The 20,452-nt window shown below is 38.6% G+C and overlaps 1 protein-coding gene across 1 annotated transcript; it reads right to left on the minus strand.

Moving 5' to 3' along the window:
* Positions 1–890: 890 nt before the first annotated feature.
* Positions 891–17,881, minus strand: LOC108931375 (adhesion G protein-coupled receptor E3-like). Its single transcript, XM_018747120.2, has 18 exons — positions 17,645–17,881; positions 16,742–16,783; positions 14,826–15,098; positions 13,486–13,776; positions 12,822–13,088; positions 11,920–12,051; positions 10,702–10,739; positions 9,704–9,766; positions 8,481–8,661; positions 8,270–8,368; positions 7,434–7,600; positions 5,265–5,438; positions 4,939–5,133; positions 3,820–4,055; positions 2,574–2,640; positions 2,359–2,450; positions 2,061–2,217; positions 891–1,392 (listed from the first exon to the last, which is right to left on the minus strand). Exons 1-18 carry the CDS (start codon positions 17,673–17,675, stop codon positions 1,309–1,311), a joined length of 2,589 nt encoding a protein of 862 aa, XP_018602636.2. The 5' UTR covers positions 17,676–17,881; the 3' UTR covers positions 891–1,308.
* Positions 17,882–20,452: the final 2,571 nt, after the last annotated feature.

A 20,452-nucleotide genomic window follows, 5' to 3' on the forward strand; every position in this document is an offset into this window, starting at 1 on the left:
GGGGGTGGAGCAGACGTACGGCAGGATGCCAGTCAGCTGCAGAGCACCCCAACCGCGATCTGAACCCCAGACTCACCACGTACCAGGCACCGGTCAAAACCGCTGTGCCGCCACATACCCTATTTTATCATTTACTACCATTGACATTTGAAATTTATTTATTTAGCAGATGCTTTTCTCCAAAACGACTTCCAGTGAACTCTATGTAGTGTTATCAGCCCACACCTTATTTACCAAGCCAGTGACTTACGCTGCTAGATACACTACTTACAATGGTCACATAGTACGCTAGCTGTGAACTATGCACTCTGTTTGCACATAGCCTATTGTTTTACTTTTTTGTGTGTTAAATATTGTCAGCAGTATTAAGAGTTAAGGTCTCGGGGGCCTACAGATATTTGCAGTTTTTCCATTTTCGCGGGGCTTCTGCACCCCTCACTGCTGCAAATGTGGAGGGCCCACTGTAAATGTAAATGTTAAACACAGAGCTAATTACCATGGTTTAAAAAGTGAATCAAGCCACCTAGTGGCCATTTTTATACACACACACACACACACACACACACACACATTTACAGAACCGCTTGTCCCTTACGGGGTCACGGGGAACCGGAGCCTACCCGGCAACACAGGGCGTAAGGCCGGAGGGGGAAGGGGACACACCCAGGACGGGACGCCAGTCCATCGCAAGGCACCCCAAGCGGGACTTGAACCCCAGACCCACTGGAGAGCAGGACTGCGGTCCAACCCACTGCGCCACCGCACCCCCCCATTTTTATACATTACTATGCAATACTACCTTCGCATCTTTCTTTCTGATTGTGAATCATAAATAAAATCAAAAACTGATTTTATTCAAAGGCATTTATTAATATCAAAATTTCGCAGAAATACAGAATAAACAACTGAGCTTGAAATGCAGGGTATGGAGCAGGTTGTTCTATTTCTAACATCTATTCAGAAGGATTTTTGACTTTTAGGCACAAAGACTGTGTACTTTTTCATGTCCTATCCAGGATGTGCTTCATCTTATACTCTCTTCATTTTTCTGCATAGCACATAACCTGTATCTAAAGCAACAGCTAATTCTTTTAAAAAAAAAAAAAAAAACAGGCAGAAAAACTAGAAAAGATTTATTTATACCACCATTACCCCAAACCAAAGGAAATCTCCTACTCCAGTCCCAAGGCTGCAAAATTGTCTGAAATAGTGACAAGATTCAAAACGGTCTAACATTATCTAGTTGTACATGTTCTTTTCAGCTTTCTTCAACTTTTCTCCCTTCAGAACATCAATATGTCAACAATTTTATGTTGTCGATAATGATTTAGCTGAAGCATCTTCTTGCTTCTTTGCAAAGCATACAAACCACTGTCTGAGCTGTTCTCTCACCTGCAATCAAACACAGAGAATTTGAAGGAAGGCAGGGGGTCAGTAGCACACTATGTCTATGCCTTTTTTCAGATTCTGGTAGTTACGTTGTATAAAATCATGAAGAAATCATTGTCATTTGCTTTTTTTTTTTTTTTTTTTAAAAAAAAAGGGTTGTTATTGTCTATTGTCCTCCTGCCTCATACTCATTGGTTCATGGGTTTAGTGTTGGCTTGAGTCTCGAGCATGTGAATGTTCTCCCTGTGTCTGTTTGCTGTTCCTCTGGGTGCTCGCTTTTCCTCCCACCTCCAAAGACACATTTTAACTGATTCTTTTAAATTCCCCCTTTAGTGTGTTACATCAGTTTGTTGTGTGGCTGGTCAAAAAACTGTTGTATATCTAAATACCACACACACACATTTTCTGAACCGCTTGTCCTATATGGGGTCACAGGGAACCAGAGCCTACCTGGCAACACAGGGCATAAGGGGGAGGGACACACCCAGGACAGGATGCCAGTCCATCGCAAGGCACCCCAAGCAGGACTTGAACCCCAGACCCACTAGAGAGCAGGACCCGGTCCAACCCACTGCGCCACCACACCCCCTAGCTAAATACCCATGAATAAAAAATCTCAGCATGCATCCTGCATTGAAAGCCGCAGCAGCCATGTAAAGTTGATGTGTTACCTGCATGTTAAAGAGGCAATAGACAATGAAGATAAAAGTCCCCTGCTGAGAATTGATCACAACGAACAGGACAGAAAATATCTCTTCTGGGATGAAACCAAGGATCCAGCTGCAGCCCAGAATGACAAACTGAAAACAGCTTTTCAGAATCAGCATCCTGGAGGAGAAACGAAAAGAGAATTATTGAGAAGCATTAAAACAGAATTTTACAGGAATTTAATGTACTGGGTATTTTCTCAAAACAATATGCAATATTTTATTCCCAGCTGATGGACTCTAATTTCACATCTTTACTCACCTGGTGTCTTTCACAGTTGACATTTCCATCTCAGTCAGCCTGAGAAGCGAACTAAGATTCCACATAATTATGAAAAATAAAATAAAATTTGCCTGCAAAATGAGCAATAAATGTTACTGTCTATTCTAATTCCAAAATTTCTGGAATGTCAGCATATTATGTCTATAAACACAAAGTAACATTTCAACAGCTGAAATTTTAACGGAAGAACTTACACAAAGTATGGAAATTACTGGTCCAAGAAAAATCCATCTATAACCTTGGTCGATGTTCAACCAGCATCTGAGAGATTAAAAAAGATTAATCTATGTAAATTGTCTTATCTTCTTAAGAGAAAGAAATTTTGGAGAAAAGGATCTGAAAAATAAGCATAATGCCCTGCAGTAATTAAGTACTCCAGTATTTTTGTCTGTTCAGCATAAGTTGGATACTGGCAGATGTTTCTTCTTACAGTAAGCACCCAATAAACTTCTCATTTGCAGGTCACCTGTCATAGACTTAGGGCTAAATTAAGGAATCCATAGGCTTAAGGTTTAAAATAATTATTAAAAGATAGAGCTTTTGTAATGAAAGCATGCATTTTTTTATGCAATACCGTATTAAAACACCACTCACTACAATCACTTAGGTTTCCAGCGACTTTAAGCCTTTCGATAAACTCATGTTTTCATGACTGTACTGTAATATTTATATTTAAATGTAGTAATTTACCAGTTCTTCTGTTTTACTGGCACACATTACGCAAATGTTTGCCTATAGATTGAAAAATTATTGCCCCGTTAACCCATAGAAATGCCAATAAAAATAAAATCACTTTCACTTTTTAATAAATAATTTATGTTTATACATTTATTCTTTGTATGCCAGTAAGTAATGCACACAAGAAAGCTGCAGTGCCTGCACAGAGACCAACATTGTTGTTCTGTCCCGCAGGGTCAGTCTTATTAATAAATGTGTGCTTATGAGCACGGTCGCAAAAGTGAGTATTAGTGAACATGGTCCAAAAAATTACACATTCCTTAAAGCGCACCCTCATTCACCCCTTATGATTTTAAATAAACCAGGAAATAACTACACAGAAGCTCATAACAGATGAGAGCGGCACAAATTTGTGAAACCATTAGGAGATCAAAAAATGTACATGAAAGATATTGGTGTTTGTGTGGCTTTCCTCTGGATGCTCTTGTTTCCTCCCACAGTTCAAAGACATGCTTCTCAGGTCAGCTGTTGATGTTAAATTACCTGTAGTGTGCAAATGAGTGTGTGTTTGTGTGTGGCTACCCTGTGATGGATTGATGTCCTTTCCAGGGTGTATACCCCTAACTTGTGCCCAGTAATTCCAGAGTAAGCTCTGAACTGTTGCAACCCTGATCAGGGTAAGTGGTTAACATTAGTGAATGAGTGAGTGAGCATATGTTCATAGCCTTGTGTCCTGCACATATTGTGGACATGGGCACTTACACGTTTTCATTCCCATAGCCAGAGAAGCATAGACTTGCTGACACGGAGACAATAATTGCAGGGACAAAGTAGCCAATCAGCAGCAGGTATCCGCAGGCTAGACCCTGTTTCCTGAGGACCATCACTTTTTTCAGCCTCTTCATCAGCATGAACAGCTGAACTGCCTCCAGAAACATCCACACAAAGCTGGCCAGGAAGAAGAAGTGCAGTGCCACAGCAATAGCTGAACACAAAATCTGGAAGCAGAAACCGAAAATTAAATCTTGGAGGCAAAACAACAGACCTACACACAAGGTATCTCTACAAGCTCTTTAGCAAGCTGATTTCTTTATTTCTTTCTATGCAGTGAACAAACATTTTACGGGGAACTATGGTTTGTAGGTTATCTGGAAATTCTGCCGTCTTACACAGTATAAACTAATGCTACATCTGATTATTTGCAAGAAAAACAAATATACTGAAACAAGCAATGTAACTGGCTAAATTAATAACTTTTTATTAATTTCTTTAAAATGATAATGTAGTAATAGGTGTGATTTCTCAAAATCAGACAAAATAATTGTATAATTACGGTATATGAAAAATGTTTTTCATGTACATGTAGGTTTCAATGAAGTATCTACTGTGCACCACGAAGGTAGGTAACAAATGGTTTTTTGGATGGATGGATGGATGGATGGACAGTTTAATATGGGGGAACCTCACATACCAAAGAATTTTGCTTTCAGTGCCATATACTGTGGTCGATGGGGAAACCGTGCTGCAGTACTGCTTTAGTGCAACACCTTAACAATTTAACTATGTAAACCAGAAATGTTAGATTAAAAATTCTTAAAAAGCAGTCTTATCAATCTTTTCCCAAAACACATACAGAAATTCACTATTCCAATTGTATCTGATCTATTTATTACGCTATGCTTGCAATAATTTACAAACATCCACTGTAAAAATGTAAAATGCACCACTTATCATAGCAATAATCTTACAAACAATCTTATACAAAAAATGGTACACAATGTTAATGAGAGCTGTGCAAAGCAGGACTGCCATACCTGCCCAAAAGCTCCTTTTAAATACCTTTTTTTTGAAATCATATGGTTTTACCCTGCTGGCACTTACCTTATTCTGTGTTTTGTCTGCACCAGTCAGGAACAGCAGATGAGCCACAAACAGGGAGATGCAGAGGTTGAGGTGAGATGTGTTGTCAACCTTTGTTGCCCGATACGTGAGAGCAATGATGATAATATCCAAGGCAAGGAATACCAGACCTATTATTTCAAATATTTTGCTTATCATTGAGAGAAGTTCATTCTCCTAAAAAGAATTTGAAATGATTGTTTTATTTTGTTGTCTTACATGTTAATGTAAGAAAAAAAACTATTGCAAATTCTCATGTAAACATTCAAAAATCAGAACAATGTCAGCAGAGTAAATAGGTGAAGTACCTGGTTTTCATCATGCAGCTGTAGAATAAGGGCAAAGGTGGAAAGATGAGTGCAGCTGCACTTTGTGAAATTCTCACTTCTTAATATTGCTGTGCACCCAGATTCGGTCCAGTGTTTGTCCACTCCCGTGTCATCCCAGTAGACGCAGGTCACAGTTTTGTTTTTTGGTTTCATCTAAATTTAGTAAAGTTGTGCTGAATGCAACCATTCAAATAATAATATTTTCATTTATAGTTAAGTACTTAGCTAACTTTTCCACGGCAATGTTGTGAAGGGACTTGTACATCCGCTCCTCATGTTACTGACATGCAAAGATATGAAAACTTTCAGGTGGCAGGGTTGCACAGCCAGTAGCACAGGTGGCTCAATTGGCCATAGGATCAATCAGCATTTTTTGCATGTTCCCTCCTTCATTTTCTAGTTCCTCATTATATATATACTATATACACACACACACACATTTTCAGAACCGCTTGTCCCATACGGGGTCACGGGGAACCGGAGCCAACCCGGTAACACAGGGCGTAAGGCCGGAGGGGGAGGGGACACACCCAGGACGGGACGCCAGTCCGCCGCAAGGCACCCCAAGCGGGACTCAAACCCCAGACCCACCGGAGAGCAGGACTGTGGTCCAACCCACTGCGCCACCGCACCCCCTCGTATACTATATATATATATATATATATATATCCAACTTAAAGGTACTACTCCGAACCCAGGCACTCGAGGGCCTGGCACCAGCGCACATCACCAATCTCCTCGCCAAAGTTAAGTCACACCCTACATTCACAGGGTGCCGATGTGCTTGTAGCTGCACCATAATGCCACACGAAGAATGTCGGTGGCAGATCATTTAGTCATTAGGCTGTTACATTGTGGAATGTTCTGGAGAATACAATGAAACATTCCCCGCACCATCATCACTTTCGTGCCAAACTAAAAACTTGTTTCTTTAGAGTTGCATATGAGTAGCTGATTCCAACTGATGTTCACAAGCTGTTCTATTCTTTTTCTCTTTTCTCCTGAGGACACAGGCATCTAGCCAGACCTTCAGTAACAGTACACTAGTGCCACCCTTTGTACAGGTGACCTGCTGCTGGGACCCAATGACTGCCCACTTTGAATAATGAGGTCAACAACCAGAGGCCTGAACTCCTACCTTATGTTCTATAAACTATATCTCTGCCTCAGTGACAAACCGGTCTTTTGTGCTAGCCACATTCACACAGGTCCCCTGTTATCATACTAGGATGCCCAGGAGCTGTGGGCTGCCACTGGTACTTGGATCCCGAAAGGTTTATTTTTCAGCAGAAGTGGCGGGAATTTTTTTATTTTCCTATCCTCGTCTGTTCTAATAGCTACCTGTAGCTATTGCGACTCTGTATTCTGTCTTACTTGTACTTACTGTTGTATCCTGAATTTTGTTCAGCTCTGTGAGTCACTTTCGTGCGGTTTCCTCCCACAGTCCATAAAGAGACATCTTTCAGGTGAATTGGTGGCCCTGAATTGTCTGTAATGTGTGAATGTTTGTGTGGCCACACCGTGATGGACTGGTGTCCCATCAGGGATGTACCCTGACTAGCCTAGTATAGGCTCCAGTCACACTTAATCTCACTTGGACCTTTCTTTTATATTCACACAGAAACATGGTATTTTGAATGATTTTTTCCTTAATCTATTTATGATGTTTTAGTGGTGTCTGATGCTGTACAAAACTTAGGATAAGCTTATCAGTTATAAGAAGAACATACCTACAAATTACATGGGTGTTTCACAAGGGAAATAAATATTTCTTCTGTTTTCATTCGGAATAATCTTACACTGACTATTTTGCTTGAAAAAGTCAGTAAAGTACATTAATAGGTAACATTTAGGACAGTTTAGAGACATTGTCTTCAGGTCAAATCTCACTCTTCTATTCGCTGTTCCGGTAAAAATTGCCCAGCTGTATAAATAACCATCTATACATACTGTACAATAATAAGAATAATAACTGTATGTAAGAATCATGTGACGTATTAAGGTGCTGCGCAGAAAAGCAACAGTGAAAATCAACAAATAATAATATTATGTAATAATGCCTAATAATAACAATTTATCTACTACTCTCTAAGACTTTTGGTTTTTTATTCTACTCGATTTAAAGTTGTATAGGCGTTTCAAACTTACCTTTGTGTGTTTTAGGGTAAAAATGACAGGGTTTGTGAGAGGAAGAATATTCATTGATGGTTTTTCTTTCAAAAGTCCAGTTACAACATCTGAATCGATCTCAGTCTCATTATTGGCCAAGAGTTTGTCCATTCCAGTGTACGATACAAATATTGCAACGACTGAACCTGTTTGACAAGAAAGGTGTTCAATAGTTCTTGGAGAATTAATTCATGCCTTAACTGAATTAAATAAATAGGTAAATAATAAAAATGCATTTTCAATAGAAACATTCTATTATACAATAATAAAAAGTAACAGTAGCATTGTAGCTTACATTTATTCATTGAGCTTATGCTTTTCTCCAAGGCAGCTTACAATGTTTAGCCACTTACGGTTATGTGCCATTCATACAGGTGTGGAATTTAGGGTAAGTCATTTTTACTGGAGCAATTTTAAAAAGTACAAGGTCCAAAGGCAACAGCTCTAATCACTGTACCGCCAGCTGTCCCACAGTACCCCTAGCTTAAGTAACAGTCCTATGCACTGCTGTGAAAAAGTGCTTGCCCAATTCCAGTGTTCTCTATTTTAGCAGCTTTTCTCACATTAAACATGATCCCATATTTTATATAGTAGTCTATGAAAAAAGCTTAAGAGAGAAAAAAAAAATTACGCTAGTATTATTTTTATTACCATTTGCCTTTTCAAACTTACAAGTGTGATTATTATTGTGATATTCCACACCAATGAAAGGACATAATTTTGTGAAAGAAAACTGGGAAAACAGCAAATACTTTTTTACAGCGCAGTATAGTACAAAGGCCTATGGCTGTAGGGTTTATAAATATTTCACTTACCCGAATATTGTTTTGGAATGTCACCTAGTTGCATTTCATTCCCACCAGCCATCAGTGGAGGAAATGGTTTATCTTTTCCGACTGAAATTACTTGGAGCTCTGGAAAAAAAAAAAAAAAACAAAAATGTAAAAACACCCAAACAATTCCCAGAAACTTATCTTAACATAATAAAAATGAAATAAATGTTAATGATATACTTTGATATTATACCTAGATCATCTGTTTTCACAGTTTTATTTAAACATGTTACTTCAGTATTAATTAAAAGAGACGCCACTTTTTCTGAGATCTTCATAAGTGTATCAGCTACTTGAATGTTATCGATTGTTGTGTTTTTTTGGCTTGAGGAGTTATAACTTTGAAATGCCACAGTTAAATAGTTGCTTGCTATCTGTAGAAAAGAAACATAAGAATTAGTTAATATTTAGTTATAATTATTCAAGACAACTTGAATACATTTGCAGTACTTAGCAGGGAAACAAACGGATGTAACTGTAGCATGCAACATAATTGATCAATGTATGACATATGAATTGTTATATTTAATTTTCCTTTTGCATGTTACAAGGGCACAGGTCCACTCCATACTTAGGTTTACTGAGCTATTTTTGAAGTATTAGGGAAATTGTGTCTTTTCAGTGTCCAGCACAGAAAGCATGAATAATGTTTAGAAGCAATTTACTCCTCCAAACTCTGCTTGTTATTATTTTCTAAATGGGCACTTAACTTTTTTTTACATTTTACATATAAACGGAATAGATCATTGAAAAAACTGGCAAGTTCGTACTATGTTAATCGATTATTAAAATGGATATTTGTTCCTCAGCATATAATGAACACAAATTTTACAAGACTTTGAATTTAAATTTAATTTCTACAATCTGAATAACAAATCATCAGTACCTATTTACAAGAACTGGAATTTCAGTGCAATTCAAAATATAAAGGACACCATAATCTTACCAATCATTTCAAAATTTGAATATACAGAATTCTCTTGAAAGACAATGTCATCATGTGACTTTGTGTGATTTCACTTATTTGTCTTTTTCTGCATTTATTAGATACATGTTTCTTTGCACTGGGACACATCTTATTACATCAGCAATTTAATTTTGCATCGCCTAGAGTGAATCCTCACAAATGCTATGAGAACATGCAAATGTCACACACACTTTTACAGTACAGAACACAGGAGTTGAGAGGCACTAGCTGTGCTACATTGCCATCTAAAAAGAACAAAATAAAGCAATAATTTAAAAAAGAAAGTGGTAACACGTCCATTATCATAACAGTACACCACTGGACACCGATGATATTTATATAGGCAGCATTGCAACTCATCATGCGGCAAAGCTAAAAAGAAACAAACCCTCTGTAAAACCACAGAGAACAGCAATTAAATAAATGTTGTGAATAAATGTTGTACTGACCCCCTCTGAGATTGCAGTATTTGAATTCATATTATTTAAGTAATGAAGTAGACCCTGCAATATCTGAAAAGTCCAACAAAGAAAATATTAAGAATTTACAAAGGTGAGCCACAAGTCATACACACACACACACATACAATAATAATTGTTAACAGGTCAAGCAAAAGATAGTTTTAATATCAACATAAATGCATTCTAAGCTGTACATGTCAACTGAGTTTTAGAAAATGCTGCTTAACACTTTCCCTTTCATTAACAAACATTTGCTAGTTGCAAAGTAAAATATGACATTGTATGATTACAGGTGGCCATCGACTTACAACGCAGTTCTGTTCTAATGACCTCATGTTGTCGACTGTGTCATAAGTGGCAAAACCTCATTATATAAAAATAATATAAACATTGTTTAATAGGGCTTTTAATATTTTCCCTAAATTTGCCTACTAGTAATACTTAAATAATACTCATTTGGAGTAATTATAACGTAAATTCAGTGCATCATTATAATTATATTTTAACATATTCATTCTGCACTATTATTTACACTTTTATTTTTCTTATCTGCACCACCAGAATACTTATAACTTTGCTTGCTGGCTAGCTAAAATGACATTTTTGTCAATAAAACACAATACCTGATACTCACACTGAGTCAATAACAAATATTGTGCCGCGTAGCAGTGCGATTGGCTGATGTTATTGTACAGCATATGAAGTAGTAGACATTATAACTAAATGCTGAGACTTGAAAATAAAATAATAATATGGTAAAGTTGATGGGATAATCATCATGTTGTATGTCTAGGTCATCGTAAGTCACTTGTGTTGTAAATTGTAGACCACCTGTATTGTTCTATATTCCATCCTATAAAAGGCCTGAGTCAGCAGTCAAGTCCACCAACTGCTAAGATCTTAATCTAGAACAAAAAACCAAAAGTGTCTTCTTAATGTCCTTCACCCCATCACAAAACCCTTGATTGACCTTACCCAGACCTTACATTTGAATTGTTGAATGAACTCAGTTCCTTGGTAAAAGCTGAAAAAGACATGATCATGTAAAGATAATTCAAAAGTCTGAGCACAATATCTATGCATCATATTTTACTGCAAGAATATCTGATCACACCATTTAATCACATGCATTTGTATTTAAAATGTCTTTGAATTACTTTTTTATATAAACTCAGCATTCTTGATAAACAATTTTATATGATGTTACCATTTTTTTAAACTGCCTGACAACTGAAATACCAAAAGATATGGCTTAATATGTTAACATACACACACACACACACATTTTCAGAACCGCTCGTCCTATACGGGGTCACGGGGAACCGGAGCCTACCCGGCAACACAGGGCGTAAGGCTGGAGAGAGGGAGGGGACACACCCAGGACGGGACGCCAGTCCGTCGCAAGGCACCCCAAGCGGGACTTGAACCCCAGACCCCCCGGAGAGCAGGACTGCGGTCCAACCCACTGCGCCACCGCGCCCCTCTATGTTAACATACTGAATTAGTGAAATATTTTAATTTGTTGAACCGAAAAATTACATGATCTGGTGGAATAAAAATCAGTCCTTCACCAGCCCATCAGGACTAGTTCAGGTACTCTTGGAGAAACTCTAAAAGTAAGTGGTGTGTAATTAATGCATAGGGACTTATTCTTTGATTTTAAAATAGTGGCACTTAAAACCATGCTTATTGCAGTCAGACAATCAAGAAGCAAGATTGCTAGAGGAGTGATAAAAACGCAGCTGGTCAGGTGTATGGCCTATATTTTTTTTACAATTTAACAATCTTGTTCAAATTAGGTGTTGCACGTGTTTAATGTATATACTATTACATTATTATGACATTTCAGCCTATCGCTTGGTGATATCGGCAATATGATACAGCATATGGCTAAAATGATTCTTATATATTTCTTTAAGTGTTTTAAATGTTATTAGTCAGCACTACCTTTATGAAAGTTGAAGTCAAACAGAGTTAACAAGTACAACCTTAAGGGAAAAGAAACAAGAAAGAAAAACCAAAAATGCCAAAAAAAAAGACCCTTGTCAGGCTTTCCAGTTTCGTTCCATTCATGATTATTCAAATGATATACTGGTGAGGTCAATATTTAGTGTCTGTTATTATTGTTCTTGTTGTTCAACCACTGTAATCTCCTTAAGATGAAAAACAGGCATCGTACTACAATAAAATGCCACTATACTTACAATTACACTTGGTTTTCCCCATTTGCCACACTGGATCAGAAGGAATGTATCCATCTATGCAGAAACAGTCACAACCACTTGTGTTCTTACAAGTAGAATTTAAACCACAGACTGAACAGTCCTGGGTGCAGGCTACGGAAAAAAAATAAATAAATAAAAATTATTTACACAAAGGTTAATATATCATGCTGTGATTGTACTATACTGTACAACAAAGCAAGGACTAAAATGAATTTATTTCCAACAGAAATACGCACACATTGTTTGAATCGCTTGTCCCATACGGGGTCGCGGGGAGCCAGAGCCTAACCCAGCAGCACAGAGGGACACACCCAGGATGGGGCACCAGTCCATCACAAGGCATCCCAAGCGGGACTCAAACCCAGACCCACCAGAGAGCAGGACCCAGTCCAACCCACCGCACCACTGCGCCACTGCATCCACCCCCCAACAGAAATAGTTCTTGTTTAACATTAAATTAAGTACACTTTCACAGCACAGTGCAGGTTTGTGGGAAGGGTAAAAATGTTCATGTTGGTCTATAAGGTGGTTTGCTGCTGCAAGGTGTCGTCAATACCACTCTCAACTCTGGTTTCTTTCACACCTACAGTGCTAGTCAGAAATTTGTATATACTTTAGTTTCACTATAAATCACTGTATGTATCAGCAATATGTCTTCAGCAGGACTTCCTAGAGATGTAGAGCACTTGTTGCTTGCTTTGATTTATTAATTTAGTTGATGTTTTTCTTCAAAGCATTTTACAATGTTAAGGTTATTATTAGAGTCACAAGCTTACAGTGCCCTACCCATTTACAGAGCTGCGTTATTTTTTTTTTATTGGAGCAATTTAGGGTAAGTACCTTGCTCAAGATGTAACCATAAAAAACCTGGAATGTGTTACCTGAACAATTCACCACCATGTAGTTGTCAGACGAGATGCCAGAATAAATTCTACAGTCCTTCAGTGATGATTCTGTTCCCTTGCACCAAACATACAAAACAGGTGCCGTGCTTATATTCGCCACACTTGCTGAAAGTCCACATCCCAGCTGTTGGCAGATGAGATCTGGTCCATTCGGAGATAAATTAAGGTACACCCAGGATCCATTATAGAAGTACTGTACCGCTCCAGAGCAGCGGTCTGGTCCATTCACCAGCTTCACATTACCTTCATGCAGAAGAACAGTTGCATGATGTGAGAGAACAAACCACTGCAAAAAAAAACATATTTTTTGCATACCTCCCACTACATAAACTAGAGTTATCACAGTAGTGTAGTATCCTACAGGGTCAATTAATTAATTTATTTTTATTATTAGATTAATGTGACTGACTTGCAAAACTGAGAAGTGTTTCCCAGTCAGATCATTTTTAACGTGATTAACGTTATTTACACAAAATAACACAGCTTCATCTGGGCTGCTTTGTGTTTTATATATTCTTCAAATATTGTTTTTCTTGATCTCTAATTGTCTTGGGATATGACATTGTTCTATGGGTTTCGCTGATGAAAATTCACTGTTAAAAATCCAATGTTCTTCTGCTCGATAGGAAAAGTACCATACCCGAACATTCCACGCTCACTGATTTGGAGCTGTTGGCAGCACAGCTAGGGCATTCTTGGAAGGAACAAGATGTCAGGGAGAATTCATTCCCAGAACAGACAGTCTTCAGGGCATATCCAGAGGTCTCAGAGCTTCCAGAACCCTGTTGCTGCCCACATCCCACCTGACTGCACACAAGGTTTGATTGATTTGTTGACCACCCAATGTCATACAGAGAAGCCCACTGGCCATTGTAGAACACTTCCACTGTCCCACTGCACTCACGTGAGCCATTGACCAGCTGGACGTAACCTTCAGACAGAGAATAAATCAGAACAGATGATTCCATTAGACGTATTTCATTGGAGCCTAAGGTATTTTGTGCTCAAATGCAATGTGCAGTCTTCTGATTTTACTGTATATTTTCCCTTTTCAGTTACAGAGGTCTAACCGTAAACCTAATCGGGGTCAACTCTAGTTAAACAGGTCAATATTTTACAATAATTCCCGAGTCACACAGCTAACACAGTGAAAACCAGGCTGAAAAATGTTTAGCTGATCTTCTGTTCCTTTTCAACGTTTATTTTTTCACATACACCTGTCCTACAAGACTTAAAGGTTAAGTACCCCTCTATCTTATTCTGCAGAAATATTGCAGAAGTACAGTTCAGAGATGTTTATCGAGTCTCATCCTCCATCCACTTCCCATAATGAGGTTGTATGTTTCCTGAAAATATGTGTGCTGTGCTTTCCAAGAACATTACTGTATGTAAATTAATAGACATTTGGTTAGTAATGAAGTTTTACCAGAAATGATGCATTATCACAGTACACATTTCACATTTGCATGTAATACACATTTAGTATTTAATAGCATTATCAGCTGTTCTGTCCTTAATGATTTTAGTATTTTGACCATATAACATTTTATATATATACTGTATATATATTGATATATACTGTATATATATGTATAGTCTCTTATCAAACCTGGCATAAGGACAGAAAAACCATATTTTAACAGGTTCTTTTCCATGCTGCATATAGAACCTTTTCCCAACTATAATTAATACTGCAAATAAGCACCATAAACCAAAAACAGTTCAATTTAAGCCCTCCCTGGTATGTGTGGAGTGCGTTTGTTTCACAAACATAATTTTTAAGTGACACAAGAGAAGAGCAGAAGGATGTGGGACAAGGATGAACAAGGAACAGGCTACATGGCCTATTAATTAACACCATAAATTATTTTTATGCTGTGATACGATTTTTTTTTCGGCTTTGTTGCGCAACTGATACAAAGCCTATATGAGTTGCATTACCATGTGATAAACATTTTTAGGCAGGAGGTCTTACTCTACCTGAACAGGACACCAAATCATAAGCACAATCAGGACATGTTCCACTAATCCCACAGTCCGTGAAGGCGCTCGCATTCTGAGCGCAGTTGACTTGCGAGGTGTTTCTTCCAGTCTCAGTATACAAAAACGACACAGGATTCCCACATCCCAGCTGGCTGCATACAAGTGCTGGACTGTAGTTACTGCATGGATAAAGGTATGTCCAAGATCCATCTCTGAGGATTTGCACATCTCCAGTGCAATTGTGCGGTCCATTCACCAGTCTCACATCACCTTCATCCAGGGAAACAGAGATCAACATGGAAGAGCGTTTTGACACATAGAATCGGCACAGGTTCATTATGAAGAAAAACCAGAGATGGGGCAGGATATGGTTCTTTGAAACCTATAATAAACTTGTAAGCCAGTAAAGGTTATAGTTCTGTAAGATCTATGGATTTAGGCAAAGCAAATATGTCATGAAATCACTCCTCCCTGCACTCTTTCATTTTCATCTCTCACATCACATCACATCACATCTCTCACACACACACACACACACACACACACACACACACAATGTCCACAACCGCTTGTCCCGAGCGGGGTGACGGTGAACCGGAGCCTGTCCTGGCAAGGAGCAAGGTTGGGGGGGAGGGGACACACCTCAGACGGGATGCCAGTCCATCGCAAGGTACCCCAAGCAGGACTCGATCCCCAGACCCACCACAGAGCAGGCCCGGCCAAACCCGCTGCGCCACCGTGTCCCCCAACAGCACAACAGAGCTCTTTAAATAAAATGTCTATTATTTAATCCGTTTTGATGTTGTGAGTGCCCAACTACACTGTCCCAGCGCTCATTTCTGTTCCTATGACCACCACCACCCACCATCCCTGCTGTCAAACATACCTGTACCTGTATTTTAAGATGTTTTGCTTAAATTTATATGCAGTGGCCACAGTGCACTGTTTCCATGATAGCTACACAACAGAAAAATGGCAATAACTTACTATAATATTTTTATAGTGAATATGAAGTTGATACACACTTAGACTGATAGTATGTGTAGTCAGTCTGAATTTTATGGTGGGTAACCAAAACATCACCAAACTAGTAGTTCCAATAGTAGTATGCCAAAAGGAGCAAGAGGGCTAAAAGTGGGTAAAATACTGTAGTAGCCCACTTTCCTATAAACTTAATTTTCTATAAATACTCTCTAACACTATAATACTCTCTCATTCTAGAATACTCCAGCTTCCAGCTAGCAGTGTACCAATAAACTACACCCTGTGTCTTTCTTGTATTCATTTATCCTGCCGTATCTTCTGTGGAAGCATGGCCTTCAAGGGCCCCAGGGCAGAATTGAGATCATAGTGGCTGCTCATATACATTAATGAATTTGGCATGTGAATGTGTGTCGAGTGTATCTAGTTATGTTATTAAATGGAAGTTACTGTATGTTTTCTTTCTTTATTTATTTCTTCTTCTTCTTCTTCTTCTTCTTCTTCTTCTTCTTATTATTATTATTATTATTATTATTAATATCATTTTTTAATTATTATTATTATTATTATTATTATTATTGGGGGGACACGGTGGTGCAGCGGGCTTGACCGGGTCCTGCTTTCCAGTGGGTCTGGGGTTCGAGTCCCGCTTGGGGTGCCTTGCGACGGACTGGTGTCCCGTCCTGGGTGTGTCCCCTCCCCCTCCAGCCTTGCACCCTGTGTTGCTGGGTTAGGCTCCAGCTCGCCGGGACCCCGCTTGGGATGAGTGGTTTCAGATAATGTGTGTGTTGTTATTATTATTATCATCATTTTTCCAGTTTTATTAAACCGGATTACTCCAGTTTCCTATCCAATAAATAAAATTGGTAGGTGCAGAAATATTGCCTTCTGTTTTCAAAACCTCAAGACATTTCAGTAAGAATTTTTCTTACCTGTGAGCAAGCTGCATGCAAAAAAGACCAACTGACAAGACACTGCAGAAAAGAAGAAAAATCTGAGAAATCATTTGTGGATTAATAACTGGAACAAAGACAACAAATTTAAATTATCATTCCACAATTCACACCTCTCCTTCTTAAGATTTCAGTGATATTAAATGCTGCACATGTCACATACCAGAGATGCACTTTACTCCATTGTTAAATATAGTTTCTTAGGAACATTCTAGGTAATACACCTAGACCTACACATGTACATATACTGCATACAGCACACACACATATGAATGGAGCATATGGAACATCAGCACACACACACATCAAGACCTGCACCTGCATATCAGGCTTGTGACTATACCACTCTAATACATACACCAAGTGAAGAAACACCCATTTGTCGGGACTCCGCTGTAAGACCCTGCTTGATGCTGAGAAGGGACTTGCCTTGGGGCAAGAGACAGAGAAGGAGCAAGACTGTCCTCTCCCCATTCTCCAAAGTATTTGACATAAACACCATTCAATCCAGAAGCTCTGGACTGGTGTCCTCTTGCTCCACAAACCAGCATAGAGTTTTTTTACACAGTGTTTTTCCCATTAATATATTAGAAATTATAGTAAAATGTGGCACACTGTTGGGATCAAATGATTGATAATATTGTCTTGATATTTATTGCCATCTAGTTACGATCTTATTACACTTTGTTAAATGAAAAATATAACAACACTGTAATCCATTTGAGAGGACAAAGATCAGTGTCCATAGCAGCTATTGAAAAAGCATCATTACATTATTATTTCACAATATTTACTGCTGATTACTTTGAATTAAAAATTTAATTCGCACTACTGGTTTTTAGTAATTTAGTAAAAGGTAGCACATTTGCTTACTGTACTTACCTAAAAATACGGCTGAAATATTTGGTTTCATCCTTCAAAATAGTTGCAGTACGTCTACAAAATAATGATCCTTTCACGTTACATTTACATTTACTCATTTAGCAGATGCTTTTCTCCAAAGTGATGTAAATCTTTGCATTCCACAACAGATGCTTTGAGAGCTGTTTTGTTCTCTTTGCTATGAAGACCTTGTTTCCTTATACTTCAGGGGTTAATGTATAACTGAACAACCACCTATGTTACAAGATCCCCAAGAACACTGAGTTCTCAAAATGATAATGTATAAGTAGCTAGCTGTGCAGGAAACCAGGAAATTCATGATGCAAATTATGTTGATAAGCTCCTGGAGGCATTTAGTACTATGGCTTTATTATGCATCGTTGCATAACTACACCCCAACCACACTTCTACATTTCTCCATCTCTGATTACTTAGAGGTCCCACAAACAAGGACCAAAATGAAAAGTACAAATACTTTTGGTCTCCAATATAGTGAAATAATCTCCCTCTGTCACTCAGAACTGCTGAATCCCTCTCAACATTCAAGAAGGGTGTCAAAACACGTCTCTTTCAGTGTCATTTCTCCCACTGATCTCCTTTGTTCTTGATAAACGTATACTATGTTACCTACTTTCTAAAACCCTATACACAGCTAGTAGGGTATTGCATACTGGTTTATACCATTATATGAAACAAATTGACTGTATTCAAGACTCATGTGTCTCTATCCAGATCTTAATGCATTCTCTGTATGACATGCACTTTTTCTATTGTTCCCTGAGATGTATGTCGCTTTGGAGAAAGTGTCTGCTAAAGTAATAAATATAAATGTAAGTGTGGTGCAGGAGCATTCCCACAATGTTAAGGCAAGTCTAATTTGCCACACAGTATTTGTGTATAAATCCTGTGAGTAGTGTTATTTGTATGGATATAGTATTTTTTGGGGGGAGTTAAAAGTACCAAGTTATGTGATCAGAGCAGCTGAGAGCAATCATTTTACTGTTTTATTGTGACTTGCTGTTTTCATTCCTATTTTAATCCTTATTCAGCTGTTTGTATTTGATGACCGAAGTGACAGGTGCAAAGAAACCAAGGGAAAAGGGCTCAAAAAGGGGCAGCTGGGAACATAGTGATTAGGGCTGCTGCCTTTGGCTCTAAGAGTTACTGGTTTGAATCACCAAAATGTGAGTTACTTTTGATTATTTCAATCTACAGCCAGAAATTTTGACAGACAAAATGAATGGCAAAAAGATAGCATCACAGCAACAACACCACTCATGCAAAGTGTTCTTATTTTGAAATTATTATGGTTCCACATATCTCTATCTAGGAAAGATGTGTTGCACCCTTTGTCGCTATGCAAAGCATGTATTTGACTGTAGAAAACAAAAGTCTCTCTGTGAAGAGGTGCCTAAATTTGATGTGCTGGAGTTGAAAAAATACACCGTGTGACTCAGAACAACCAACTGTGTATCTATGGTGATATCTGTGCGTAAAAACTGTAGAGGTAGCATTAAATACTTTGTATTAATGCCTAATAATAGCTGTAATATCTTGTATTCACTGCCAGCATTTATTCATTACTACCTCAAGGTATGTGATACTAAACTATTCACAATAATTTACTCATTGTGCCATTTATGCTAGAAAAACTGGGTAAATACCAGTAGAAGACAGTTGGTCTAATTATAACACTACTTCTTAGCCTACTTCCTGCAACTTCGATGTGATGGAGTGTACACAATTTTTATGATTTTAGTTTATATCTATTTACTTTATTATACACAATTTATTTCTTTATTATTGTATTAATTATGTTGGTGTATTGTACTATCCTATCATCCATTACATCTTTGGTATTCTATTCATTTTACTTTATGTGCCTATGGCTGTAAGTGTGCATGCTGTAGAAAGTTCTAGAAAGAAAACACATCTGTAACTTGGAAATTCTACTGGCATTTACATTTATTAAATTACCAGACACTTTTCTCCAAAGTGATCTCTGATAAGAACACACACACACACACACACATTTTCAGAACTGCTTGTCCCATACGGGGTCACGGGGAACCGGAGCCTACCTGGTAACACAGGCCGTAAGGCCGGAGAGAGAGGGGACACACCTAGGACGGGACGCCAATCTGTCGCAAGGCACCCCAAGTGGGACTCGAACCCCAGACCTACTGGAGAGCAGGACTGTGGTCCAACCCACTGCGCCACTGCACCACTGCCCCCCCCCTTGATAAGAATACAAAAAGTGCATTACACCAACAGAAGGAGTGATTTTTGACTACATTGTACAGTGTACATTAAAGGAATAGCTGAATTTAGAGGTTCCTTCAATGAGACTAAAAGGATTTTGATGGTTTCTGTTTTGAGAGCCAGTAGACAAGTATTAAAGCTGTATTAAAATATAGAGATGGGATGTGCACAAAATTATTCTTATCATTATTAGTAGCCTTACACCCTCTGTTGCTGGGTTAGGCTCCAGCTCCCTGCAACCCTGTATGAGACTACAGGGTCAAACAGTGTGTGTGTATTACTAGCAGTAGTAGTTCCTCTTGTGTTACTACATACACACACATTGTCTGAACTGCTTGCCCCATGCAGACTTGTGGGGAGCCAGAGCCTAACCTGGCAACATAGGGTGTAAGGCTGGAGGAGGAGGGGACACAGCCAGGACAGGATGCCAGTCCATCACAAGGCACCCCAAGCATGACTTGAACCCCCGACCCACCAGAGAGCAGAACCAGGTCCAACCCACTGTGCCACCATGCCCCCCATCCTGTGCTACTAAGCACAGCAATT

The sequence above is a fragment of the Scleropages formosus genome, chromosome 2 (assembly GCF_900964775.1).
Source record: "Scleropages formosus chromosome 2, fSclFor1.1, whole genome shotgun sequence".
Classification (NCBI taxonomy): Eukaryota; Metazoa; Chordata; class Actinopteri; order Osteoglossiformes; family Osteoglossidae; genus Scleropages; species Scleropages formosus.